This window comes from Primulina eburnea, chromosome 2 (genome assembly GCF_022965805.1).
Source record: "Primulina eburnea isolate SZY01 chromosome 2, ASM2296580v1, whole genome shotgun sequence".
Lineage (NCBI taxonomy): Eukaryota > Viridiplantae > Streptophyta > Magnoliopsida > Lamiales > Gesneriaceae > Primulina > Primulina eburnea.
The window spans coordinates 37,381,652-37,392,494 of NC_133102.1; the positions used below are offsets into that span (position 1 = coordinate 37,381,652).

General features: G+C 38.8%; 2 protein-coding genes across 2 annotated transcripts; both read right to left on the minus strand.

Moving 5' to 3' along the window:
• Window positions 1–2,621: 2,621 nt before the first annotated feature.
• On the minus strand, window positions 2,622–3,359 carry LOC140824274 (uncharacterized). The gene has a single exon (XM_073185873.1). It carries the CDS (start codon window positions 3,357–3,359, stop codon window positions 2,622–2,624), a length of 738 nt encoding a protein of 245 aa, XP_073041974.1.
• A 1,118-nt stretch (window positions 3,360–4,477) lies between these two features.
• Window positions 4,478–5,277, minus strand: LOC140824275 (uncharacterized). Its single transcript, XM_073185874.1, has 2 exons — window positions 5,235–5,277; window positions 4,478–4,899 (listed from the first exon to the last, which is right to left on the minus strand). The coding sequence occupies exons 1-2, from the start codon at window positions 5,275–5,277 to the stop codon at window positions 4,478–4,480; spliced, it is 465 nt and encodes a 154-aa protein (XP_073041975.1).
• Between the last annotated feature and the right edge of the window lie 5,566 nt (window positions 5,278–10,843).

Genomic DNA, 10,843 nt, shown 5'->3' on the forward strand with positions numbered 1-10,843 from the left:
AGCTTTTTTCCAAATCGGATGCAGCGTTCATGAGTTCACTGGGATGGTCTGAACTCGCTCACCGGACATGCAGTAGTATCACCGAGGTATATTTCTCCCTCCAGTTTCTAGATTGATGTCCAATACATGTATAATTTTTTTTTTCGTCTTTTAACTCTTGTCTACCTATCCAGGGCATGATGTACGTAGGGGAGTTGGTGGAGTGCGCTAACGACACTCGATCTATCTCCTGCCAAGACTTACGTGAGGGCAAGGCTCTTCGTGAACAGCTCCAGGCTACTATTGACGAGATGAAAGTGACGCGCTAAGGAGCTTTCGGAGTCCCAAGCTCGAGGTGACGAGCTTCTGAAGGAGAAACAAGAGCTTCTGAACGAGAAACAAGAGTTTGAGCGACTGAAAGAGGACAGCGTAAAGGAGAACCAGAGGCTGAAGGAAGAGTTAAAGACTGCTCGAGCTGAAGCAGCACAAATCCGTAGGGACCTCAAGGACGCCAAGGCGCAACACGCTTCCGAAGCCTCTTCATTCAAGGAGGAATTCCTCAATTCCGAGGAGTTCAACGATATCCGTGCCCCTAAAGCTTGTCATTTCCTGGAGGTGGGTTTCGAGGGCGTAGTCGGCCTCTTCAAGGCTCAGGGCTATCATCCGCCAGGCGCCCCTACTGGCTTCATAGACATTGAGAGTTTCGTAGCGCCCCTACTTACGTTATTTTTTCATTTACGCAGACATTGTATGCCTTCGGGCCGTATTCTGTTATTTTCTGCACTGCTTTACTTTCTGTAGTATTATGCGACTTTTACGATGTTTACATTTGGTTATTTTCTTTTGCGCACTTTTGGCATGTACGAACTCGCTTTACGCAACATTGAGTATTTTGCATTTGAATTTATGGCTTCTTCCGAGTTTGTATATGATATTATTAACCTGCTAGGGCAAATAAAATCCCCACCCTCTAATTCCTCTTATAGGTGAGAGTTTAGCAGGAAAATAAAAATTCAACACTCTCACCCTCTGACTCCTCTGCTTGGTGAATTAGTAGGAAAATAAAATTTTTCTCCTGCACTCTGCTCCTCTACTAGGCGATGCCTTAGTAGGAAAATAAAATTATTTTATCACCATCACAATACAACAACATTCATGAACTGAAAAAAAGAATCTTGATTTTATTGAATTCCAACGGATTACATAGAATGTTCAGAAAATAAAATACATCAACGATCGAATCAAGAATAATACTTCCTAAGGTGATAAGCATTCCAAGGCCTCTTCAACGCCTTGCCTTGTGCATTCTCCAAGTAATAGGTTCCGGAGCTCAGCCTCTCGATCACTTTGAAGGGACCCTCCCACTTTGGGTCCAACTTTCCACTCTGCTCTTCTTGCACCTTCCTCAAGACCAAGTCACCTACCTGGAAGTTTCTTTGAACGACTCTCCGATTATAAGACTGCGCAATGCGGTTCTTATAAGCTTCCATGTGAATGCTGGCAGTCTCTCTCTTTTCTTCCAAAAGATCAAGGTCAGTAGCGCGTCTCGCACCATTGTCTTCGTCATAAAACACTACCCTTGCCGACTCCAACCCAATCTCAGCCGGGATCACTGCCTCATTACCATAGACCAAACTGAAAGGAGTTTCTTTGGCTCCTTCTCTCGGAGTGGTTCGGTAAGCCCATAAGACACTTGGTAGTTCATCCACCCAATTGCCTTTAGCTTTGCTAAGGCGAACTTTTAGACCCTGCACCAACATCCGATTAGTTACCTCCACCTGACCATTACTCTGCGGGTAAGCTACAGAGGTAAAGACTTGCTGGATCTTCATCTCTTTACACCAAGCTTGGATCCTGGTCCCTTGGAACTGTCTCCCATTATCGGATATCAGTCTCCTAGGTACCTCGTATCTGCATAATATACTTTTCCACAAGAACTTCAGGACGTCATTCTCAGTGATTCTGGCCAAAGGTTCTGCTTCCTCCCATTTTGAAAAATAGTCAACTACCACCAATAGGAACTTCTTCTGAGCAGGATCTATAGGAAAAAACCCCACAATATCTATTCTCCACTGGTCAAAAGGGCAGGCGGCCGTGACAGCCTTCATCACCGTGGCCGGCCAGTGATGCAACCGGGCATGGCATTGACAACTATCACAAGACATCACTAACTCTTGAGCATCATGTAGCACGGAGGGCCAAGAATAACCGGCGAGCAGCACCTTCCTTGCCAACGCATAAGCCCCTAAATGATTTCCACAACATCCCTCATGAACTTCCCGGAGCACATAATCAGCCTCTTGATAACTCAAGCACCGAAGAAGCGGCCCTGCAAAAGAAGTTCGGAACAACACTTCTCCGATTATCACATAGCGTGAACATTTTATCTTCGACTTACGAGCTTCGCGAGGGTTATCAAAAAGCTTTCCCTCTTTCAAGTAATCATCTATGCCAGTCCTCCAATCCTCCTCCTCCTGTTCAACTGTGGGTGAACTCATGTAAGGTGTGAGTTCAACTTGAAATACCACATCTCTAGTCTTCCAACTTCCCGTTGTTCCAGCCATTTTGGCTAGAGTGTGTGCCTTTTCATTTTATTTCTTGGGAATCTGTTCAAATATAATCTCTGTGAATTTCTCTCTGACTCAGTCCACTTCTCGAGCATACTCAATAAGCTTCTCATCTTTCACATCATACATCCCTTTAATCTGTTGTGCTACCAACTGTGAATCAGAAAAAATAAGTACCCGGGTAGCTCCCACATTTCTGGCTGCTCGAAGTCCTACCAACACAGCCTCATACTCTGCCTCATTATTGGATGCTCGAAAGTCCAACCTTACAGCCAACTTCACTTCCTCCCCAGCTGGTGAAATCAGTACTACTCCCACCCCACTTCCATCCTTCGACGAGGAACCATCCACATACACCTTCCAAGGGTCTTCATTCTCCTGACGCATAGTCTCAGCCAGAAAATCGGCTAAGGCTTGTGCTTTGATAGCTGTTCTTGGTTCATACTGGATGTCACACTCACCCAGCTCAGTAGTCAATTTTACCAAACGGCCAGACATATCGGAATGAGTGAGGATTCTGCCCAATGGACTGTTAGTTAGCACCACAATTGGATGAGATAGGAAGTAGGGTCTCAAGCGCCTCGCTGTCATCACTAAAGCCAAAGCCAATTTTTTCAACCCTGAGTATCTGATCTCTGCCCCCTTGAGTGCATGCGAAACATAATAGACTGGCTGTAGGACCGAATTCACAGCTTCCTCGTTGGCAAATAAATATACCCACAAAGGTTCACCTGTCGCCAGTTTGGCCAGGACAGACAGCTCAGCAAGGTATTTTTTCAACTCTTCAAACGCTTTCTCGCGGTTGGATCCCATTCAAATTTTTTCGCCTTTCTCAAATTCTGGAAGAACGGTAAGCTTCTGTGGGCGGACATCGAGATAAAACGTGTCAATGCCGCAATCCTCCCTGTCAACTGCTGAACATCTTTGGGTCCCCGGGGAGAGTCCATATCTTGGATAGCTTGAACTTTCTCGGGGTCAGCTTCAATCCCCCTCTTTGTCACCATATAACCCAGAAACTTCCCACTCCTCACCTCAAAGATACACTTCTAAGGATTCAATTTCAGCCCATAAGACCTGAGGGTGGAAAAGGTCTCCACTAAATCAGGTATGAGCTGGGTTGAATCCTTAGACATTACCATGATGTCATCAACATACAATTCGACATTCCTTCCCACCTGTTCAGAAAAGACTCTATCCATCAATCGTTGATACGTGGCTCCGGCATTTTTGAGTCCGAAGGACATGACCACATAGCAGAAAGTTCCTTCAGAGGTCATGAAACTCACTTTATCTTGGTCCTCCAAAGCCAAGGAAATTTTATGGTATCCCTGATAAGCGTCGAGCATGCATAGATATTGATGCCCCGTTGTGGAGTCCACCAACTGATCAATCAAGGGCAAATGATAAAAATCTTTAGGACATGCCTTGTTAAGATCTCTAAAGTCCACGTACATCCTCCACTTCCCTGAACTCTTCGGGACTAGGACAACATTCGATAGCCAAGTAGGAAATTGCACTTCCAGAATGTGCCCAGCCTCTAGCAATTCCCTCATTTCTTTCTTTATAACTATATATTTCTCGGGGCCGAAGTGTCTTTTATTCTGCTTCACAGGACGAGAATTTTGTAAGATGTTTAATCGGTGTTTTGCTACATCTAGGCTCGTCCCTGTGAGCTCTTGGGCTGACCAAGCGAACCCGCTGAGATTAGCCTGTAAACAAGTAATGAGTTCCTCCCTGACTTTTGGGTCAAGGTCAGGGGCTATTCTGAGCGTCTTCTCATCGAGCCCCAATGTCACAATCTCCGACTTTTCATCCATCACCTCCTGAACCTCCCTCACTACCACGAGCAACCCACTTCGCCCTTTCCTAATCATATTGACCTCCACACGCGCCCTCTTCCCCTCTTCTTTCACTATTCCTTCATAACATCGTCATGCAACTTTCTGGTCTCTACACAAGACTTCCTCCTCCTTCCCCACATGAAACTTCAACTTCTGATTATACGTGGAAGCTACGGCTCTAAAATCCTTTAAGACTGGCCGTCCCAGGATTCCATTATATGATGAGGGGGTATCCACCACGGTAAATGTTATCATCTTTGTTACCCACCGAGAGTCACGTCCCAAAGATAGAGGAAGGACAATCTGACCAAGCGGCGGGATGACATGTCCTGCAAATCCATATAGAGGAGTAGAGATCGGCTCGAACTCAAATTCCTCCACCTTCATCTGATCAAGAGTGCTCTTGAACAGGATATTAACAAAGCTTCCATTATCAATAAAGATTCGTTCCACATCGTAATCGGCAACGGTGGCCGTCACCACCAAGGCATCGTTATGAGGAGCCACAATGCCTCAGAAGTCATCCGGTCCAAAACTTATGACAGGATCATGGGTAAGTCCGCACTCCTAGATATTTCAAAATCCAACCTCCTTCCATGCGTCTTCCGCGCTCGCCCGGAATCCCCATCAGTAGCAGCCCCCGAGATCATATGAATCATTCCTCTCGTAGGGTGGTTATCCTCATTTGTTCCCTTCCTCGGTTCAGCGGGCTCCTGAGGGACATCCTGAACTCGACCTTCTCTCCTCAGCTCATCGATCCTCTGATGTATCCACGGAGGGCCTCGACCCCGCCTAGAAGATGGGCGAGATCTCAGTTCACTCCTGGACGAGGATCCTTCTTATCTACCCCGCGGCGGAGGTCGAGCACTGCTATCAACCCTCTGCGACATCTCCCCCCTCTCCCCTGACTCCCTCACCTCCTTCACCTTATCCCGACTCCTATTCAGAGGAGCATGTGATGAGAGTTGTCTTCTACTTCTGGTTCTGTCCTCCTCCCTCTCACCTACACCTCTCTTCTTACAGCCTCTCTCGGCACCCTCCACCCTACTCCCTCCGGGTCAGTTTTCCATCCTTCTGTACCATAGGACATCTTCTAAGTTTACATATTTTTCCGCCCGAGCTAACAAGTCATCATAGCTCGACGGAGGTATCTTGACCAGCGATTTGAAGAATTCTCCCCCCCTCAGCCCTTGGGTAAAGACACTTATCATGATGTCAGGGGCAGCCGCTGGTATTTCTAGTGCTGCACTGTTGAAACGCTGGACAAATTCTCGCAAAGTTTCAACCTCTTGTTGTTTCATCACAAACAGGCTCAAATAATTTTTCTGGTGCCTTTTTCTGCTAGCAAATCGATACAGGAAAGCTGTAGCAAAATCCTCAAAAGAGTGTATGGAGTTAGGCTTCAGGGTATTAAACCATTGCTGGGCTGACCTCACCAACGTGCCCAGAAACACACTGAACCTGACTCCATCTGAATATTGGTGCAACAAAGCTGCATTCTCAAATCTCTCCTAGTATTCTTCGGGGTCTGTATGTCCGTCATATTTTTCAACGTTTGATTGTCGGAAATTCGGAGGAAGCCCTCTTCCAAGATGGCAAGTGAAAAAGGGCTTCTTTTCTTGGGTACCGGCGCCCTGCTTCCTACCTACTCCCTCAACCTCCATATCTTCTTCCACATCTCCCCCATCTCACTAATCTCCCCACTTTGGAGGGTATGCGTCTCTTCAACCATGCTCTGGTGGACTTCAACATTTTCTTCACGCTCCTGATGTTCGGCTGTTCCTCTACAAACATAGACTCTTGATTCCTCTTCATGGCCTCATCCACTGTCCGGGTGATAAATTGGCCCAGCTGTTCCAGGGTCAAGTTCCCCACATTCTCATTGGGACGGGTTTGCTCGACCCTTGTCTCGTGAAAGGGCTGCTCGGCTCTCGTCTCTTGACGAGGTTGTTCCTGTCTCGTCTAAAGATGCGGTTTTTCCTGTCTTGTCTCATCATGAGATGGTTCGGGTCTCCTCCGAGGACGCGATGATTCTGAAGTGGCTCTTTCACTCCCTCTCTTCCCTACCATCTCTACGTCTCAACTCAAAGTTTTCCACAGACGACGCCAAGTGATACTCACGAGAAATTTAGGGTCCGCTTCCAGTAAGTGTCAGTAATCCAGACGCAGGTTTTGAAATTACCCTGAGCCTGAAATCATAAATAAGATCGTTAAAAGGGGGCCAGGAGGGTGTCCTGGCATAGCCCCTCCGACCCTCAAGTCAGATACTGAGGATATATGGGGGGAGCAGCTAAGGGTGCTGATGAAAACATTATAGTGAATGAAACATAATACGCTCAAACCTGGTATTTATAGGAGAATACCTGGGCTTGTCATGGGCCCTTCACCTGTGAGCCCTAGATATGGGCCGGGAGTTTGGGCCGGATCTTGATGGGCTCATCTTTGAGATATCACAGGTTAGTGTATATATATATATATATATGTATATTATTTATAAGTAAGATTTAACCGGATTAAAGAAATATGTGGTAGACTGAAACAGATTCTTAATCGGTAATAGTCTGCTACAGGTTTATGAATCCATGGCAGTCTTCCACGGATTTATGAATCCGCACTTTTTATTTTGCTATATAAATACGGCTTTTGTGCGTTGCAGAGCCTAAGTTCAGTTCAATTGTGTAGCTCTTTTATATGGTTTTTATGCTATAAATTGTGGAGCCTTAAATACAAATCCAACGCCCAGGGGTTGGATTGGGAATGGCTGGAGAGTCCTGGTGGATTTTCCGGTGGAAGTGGCAGCCACGATAGCGGCGGCGGGGATCACAGTCCGCAGTCCAGCGTGAAAGAGTAGGATCGCTTCCTCCCAATTGCAAATATTGGCCGTATCATTAAGAAAGAGTTGCCTGCGAATGGAAAGATAGCGAAGGATGCAAAGGACACGGTTCAAGAATGCGTCTCAGAGTTCATTCAATGTTCCGCTGAAGTAGCATTGGTTCTTTTTTGTTCTTATTTATGTGCATACAGGTAATTACATATTTCACTTATTATTGAAATAATTTTTTTAAATTATTTGTTTTGATTTTTTCAATATTGTTGTATATAATTTAGAACTGTAGGAAAATTGTTTTATCAGTTCTTCAAGTAACAAGCAACTTCTAAATTGCCACGATTTCAGTATTTATTTTTTCCTTTGCATTTCTTTTTTTTTAAAAAATTTAATTGTAAGATATTTATTATATTTATATATTTAAATTATTTTGTTTTTGTAATATTTAAGATAATTTTTTTCATTTATTTCAGCTATTATATTATTCATTGATTTTTTCATAAATTCCATACAACCACTTTTGAAAAGGTAATTTTGTAATTTTATTTTGGAATGGTATTATTTGTAATTATGATATAACAATAATGATAGTTATGTAAATAATAGTTGTATTAATATAATTATAATGTTGTTGGCTTGTATTATACGAATAATTATAATTTTTTAAATATTATATTTTTAATAATAATCATGATATAACAATAATAATAGTAATAATAATAAAACTAATAACAAATAGAAAATTTTGATTTTAAACTCTTTTTCATGGTTAGTATTTAAGTATAATTATATCATTTTAATATGACAGATGAGTTAATATTAGTGTATTTAATTCGAATTAAATGTTAATTAATATTTAATCACATTTTAAAAAAAATTTAAGTGTTTAATATGAAATAATATATAATCACACTATAAATTTAGCAAATTTAATATAACCTAGATTCTTCTCGTTTATGTTTATTTTAATGCAAGATAACATAAAGAAAGTAAAAATTTATAATAAGGAATTTAACTTACTTAGAAGGCTAATTTAATGATTAACTTAAACTTTTTAGGCATAGTTTGATACATGGGATAAGGGAGAGATTGATAAATAATCCTCCTTATTCTATGTTTGGTACATTTTTAAAAAGCTCATGATACTTATCAATCCTCCTTATTCTATGTTTGGTACATTTTTAAAAAGCTCATGATAGTATCATGAGCCCTTGATAAATAATTTTTTTGAATGATAAAATATCCCTTCTATTAGGTGTGATAGTTTAAATTTAACGATAAAATATACTACAAATAACTTAATTACCCTCAATTTATAAATGATTTTTATAAATCTATGCTAGTGGGTAGAAATTAAAATCAAATAAATATTTTTATTTATTTTTATATATTATATAAAATGATAATTATATAAATAGTTATTATAAATCTCAATAAAATTATAAGTATCACCCGATTAACCTTAAAAATTGATATTTGACTTGACTTACAAAATCAAAGGCTCAATTATCATATTATATAATATATGAAATTAGGTAAAAATAAATAAATCATGCAAGCACTATCGACACATGAATAAATAATAAATATGAAGTCAAACAACAACTTTGAAATTATAAAATCTATTATGATAAGGTTAATTTTGTCATTACAATCTAATATATAAATTTAATCACTCTTATTAAAATCATACCAAACAATAAATATGATATCTTACATATTATTTATCCTTAACTTATCCTTATATTATATATTACATGTTTATCCTATCATGTGTACCAAACTAAGGTCAAATTTGATTATGGGCTTCTATTGAAAGCTATTTTATATATATATATATATATATATATATATATATATATATATATATATATATATATATATATATATATATATATATATATATATATATATATATATATATATATAGTGGTACTCATGATACCCTGCACACGTAACAAATTCGTTTCCCTGCACACGTAACAAATTCGTTTATATATATATATATATATATATATATATATATATATATACACGAATTTGTTACGTGTGCAGGGTATCATGAGTACAGCCTACGTGACGGTGCATGATTGGTCAGTCTTTTTTTTAAAAAAACAAAACAAAAAAATTTGTGTGGTTGTGGGCGTGCCACGTAGGCATACAAATAAATATCTCTAGAAAATATAATTACACAAGTTAAAAACATTAATTTTATAGTATGTCATAATATATTTTATCATTACACATACAAATATAGCTTTTATTTAAATATATTAATCTATTAAATTGATTTAAATTGATTTGAAATTATATATTGTAATAAAATAGTAATAAAATATATAAAACTATTATTGAAATTTAATCCAATAGAAAATATATATTTTAATATATGCGTAGTAAACTTGTAATAAAATATTTTATAATTGTATGACATTATATATTAGTTTTCGCTCCAAACAAGGATACTGTAAGGGTTTTACTCTACGTAGATGGCTGTTATGTCATTATTGAAGATGAGAGAGTTGATTATATCATCCCCACAACTAGGCCCATGAAAATCTCACGGTCTTTTACATTTACCTAATTGATGAATTTTGTGCATCGCAAGCTATATATCGACTCATAGAAATTCATCTAATTGTCGACGAAATATTCTTACAGTGCGTTGTCTCATTATCATTGAAGAGCATGCATATATCGCATATGATGATTGAACAAACTTTTCTTGCACATTAAATCTCAATGAAAATAAAATAAAAATTTATGCCGAATGAATCATAAGTGCACGAATAAGTTTTAATATAGTATACGAAGTATGAATATCATTCTCATATAGATTGATTAGACAAATATAACTTAAAATCAAGTTTTTAGTTAACTAAAACGAAAATTGAATTAATGAATGAAGTTGAAGGCCAAATAAAATAATTTAACAAACACGATATAAATAATATAAATCAAATTAATGAACAAGCAATTGTTAGGATCTTGGTTTACCTACCTCTGAATCTTTTCTAATGATTGAATTTCAATTATTAAGTTATTGATTTTGACTGAATTCCCTAGTCTATCAATATACTCTGTCGAGCTATATTGATCTAATTAACAAATAGTAGTAATCAAGTGTCCTTTGTTATTTAACAATCGCAATCGTATTAACTAACCATGTAATCCTTTAGCTTTAGACATATTGGACTATGACTATCAATATATATATCAAACCTCATATGTCTATGTAATTTATAGATCAATGAATTATGTTATCATATTGTGTTATAAAATCTCATCTCGGTTTTAGTTATCACACATAAAATTCCTTCAAAGTTAATCAAACTCCAAAGTTACAAGAAAAATCGATAACATAATCAAATATACTTAAACCAAATTCAATCTTAAAAAAAAATTCACAACATAAATGTTTAGGAATAGGATCCTCTTAATCCCAACTTCGGTTGAGTTCTCTTGCTCCATTCTGTCTCCCTCTTTCGGCTTTTTTTCTTCTGTGTGCCTTTTTTTTGAAGAATTTTTTTTCTCTAAAACTGCTGATCCTCGTGCGTTAGGGTTGCCATCAGTTATTTTTGTCCAAAAATCATCCACAAAGAAATATATCATCCAGGTTATTTTCCCAT

Coding starts and splice junctions, on each gene's coding strand:
- LOC140824274 (XM_073185873.1), bottom strand. CDS start 3,359: ATGGGATCCAACCGCGAGAAAGCGTTTGAAGAGTTGAAAAAATACCTT.
- LOC140824275 (XM_073185874.1), bottom strand. CDS start 5,277: ATGTCGCAGAGGGTTGATAGCAGTGCTCGACCTCCGCCGCGGG. Junction 4,900..5,234: donor TGCTCGACCTCCGCCGCGGG/GTAGATAAGAAG, acceptor ATGACTTCTGAG/GCATTGTGGCTCCTCATAAC.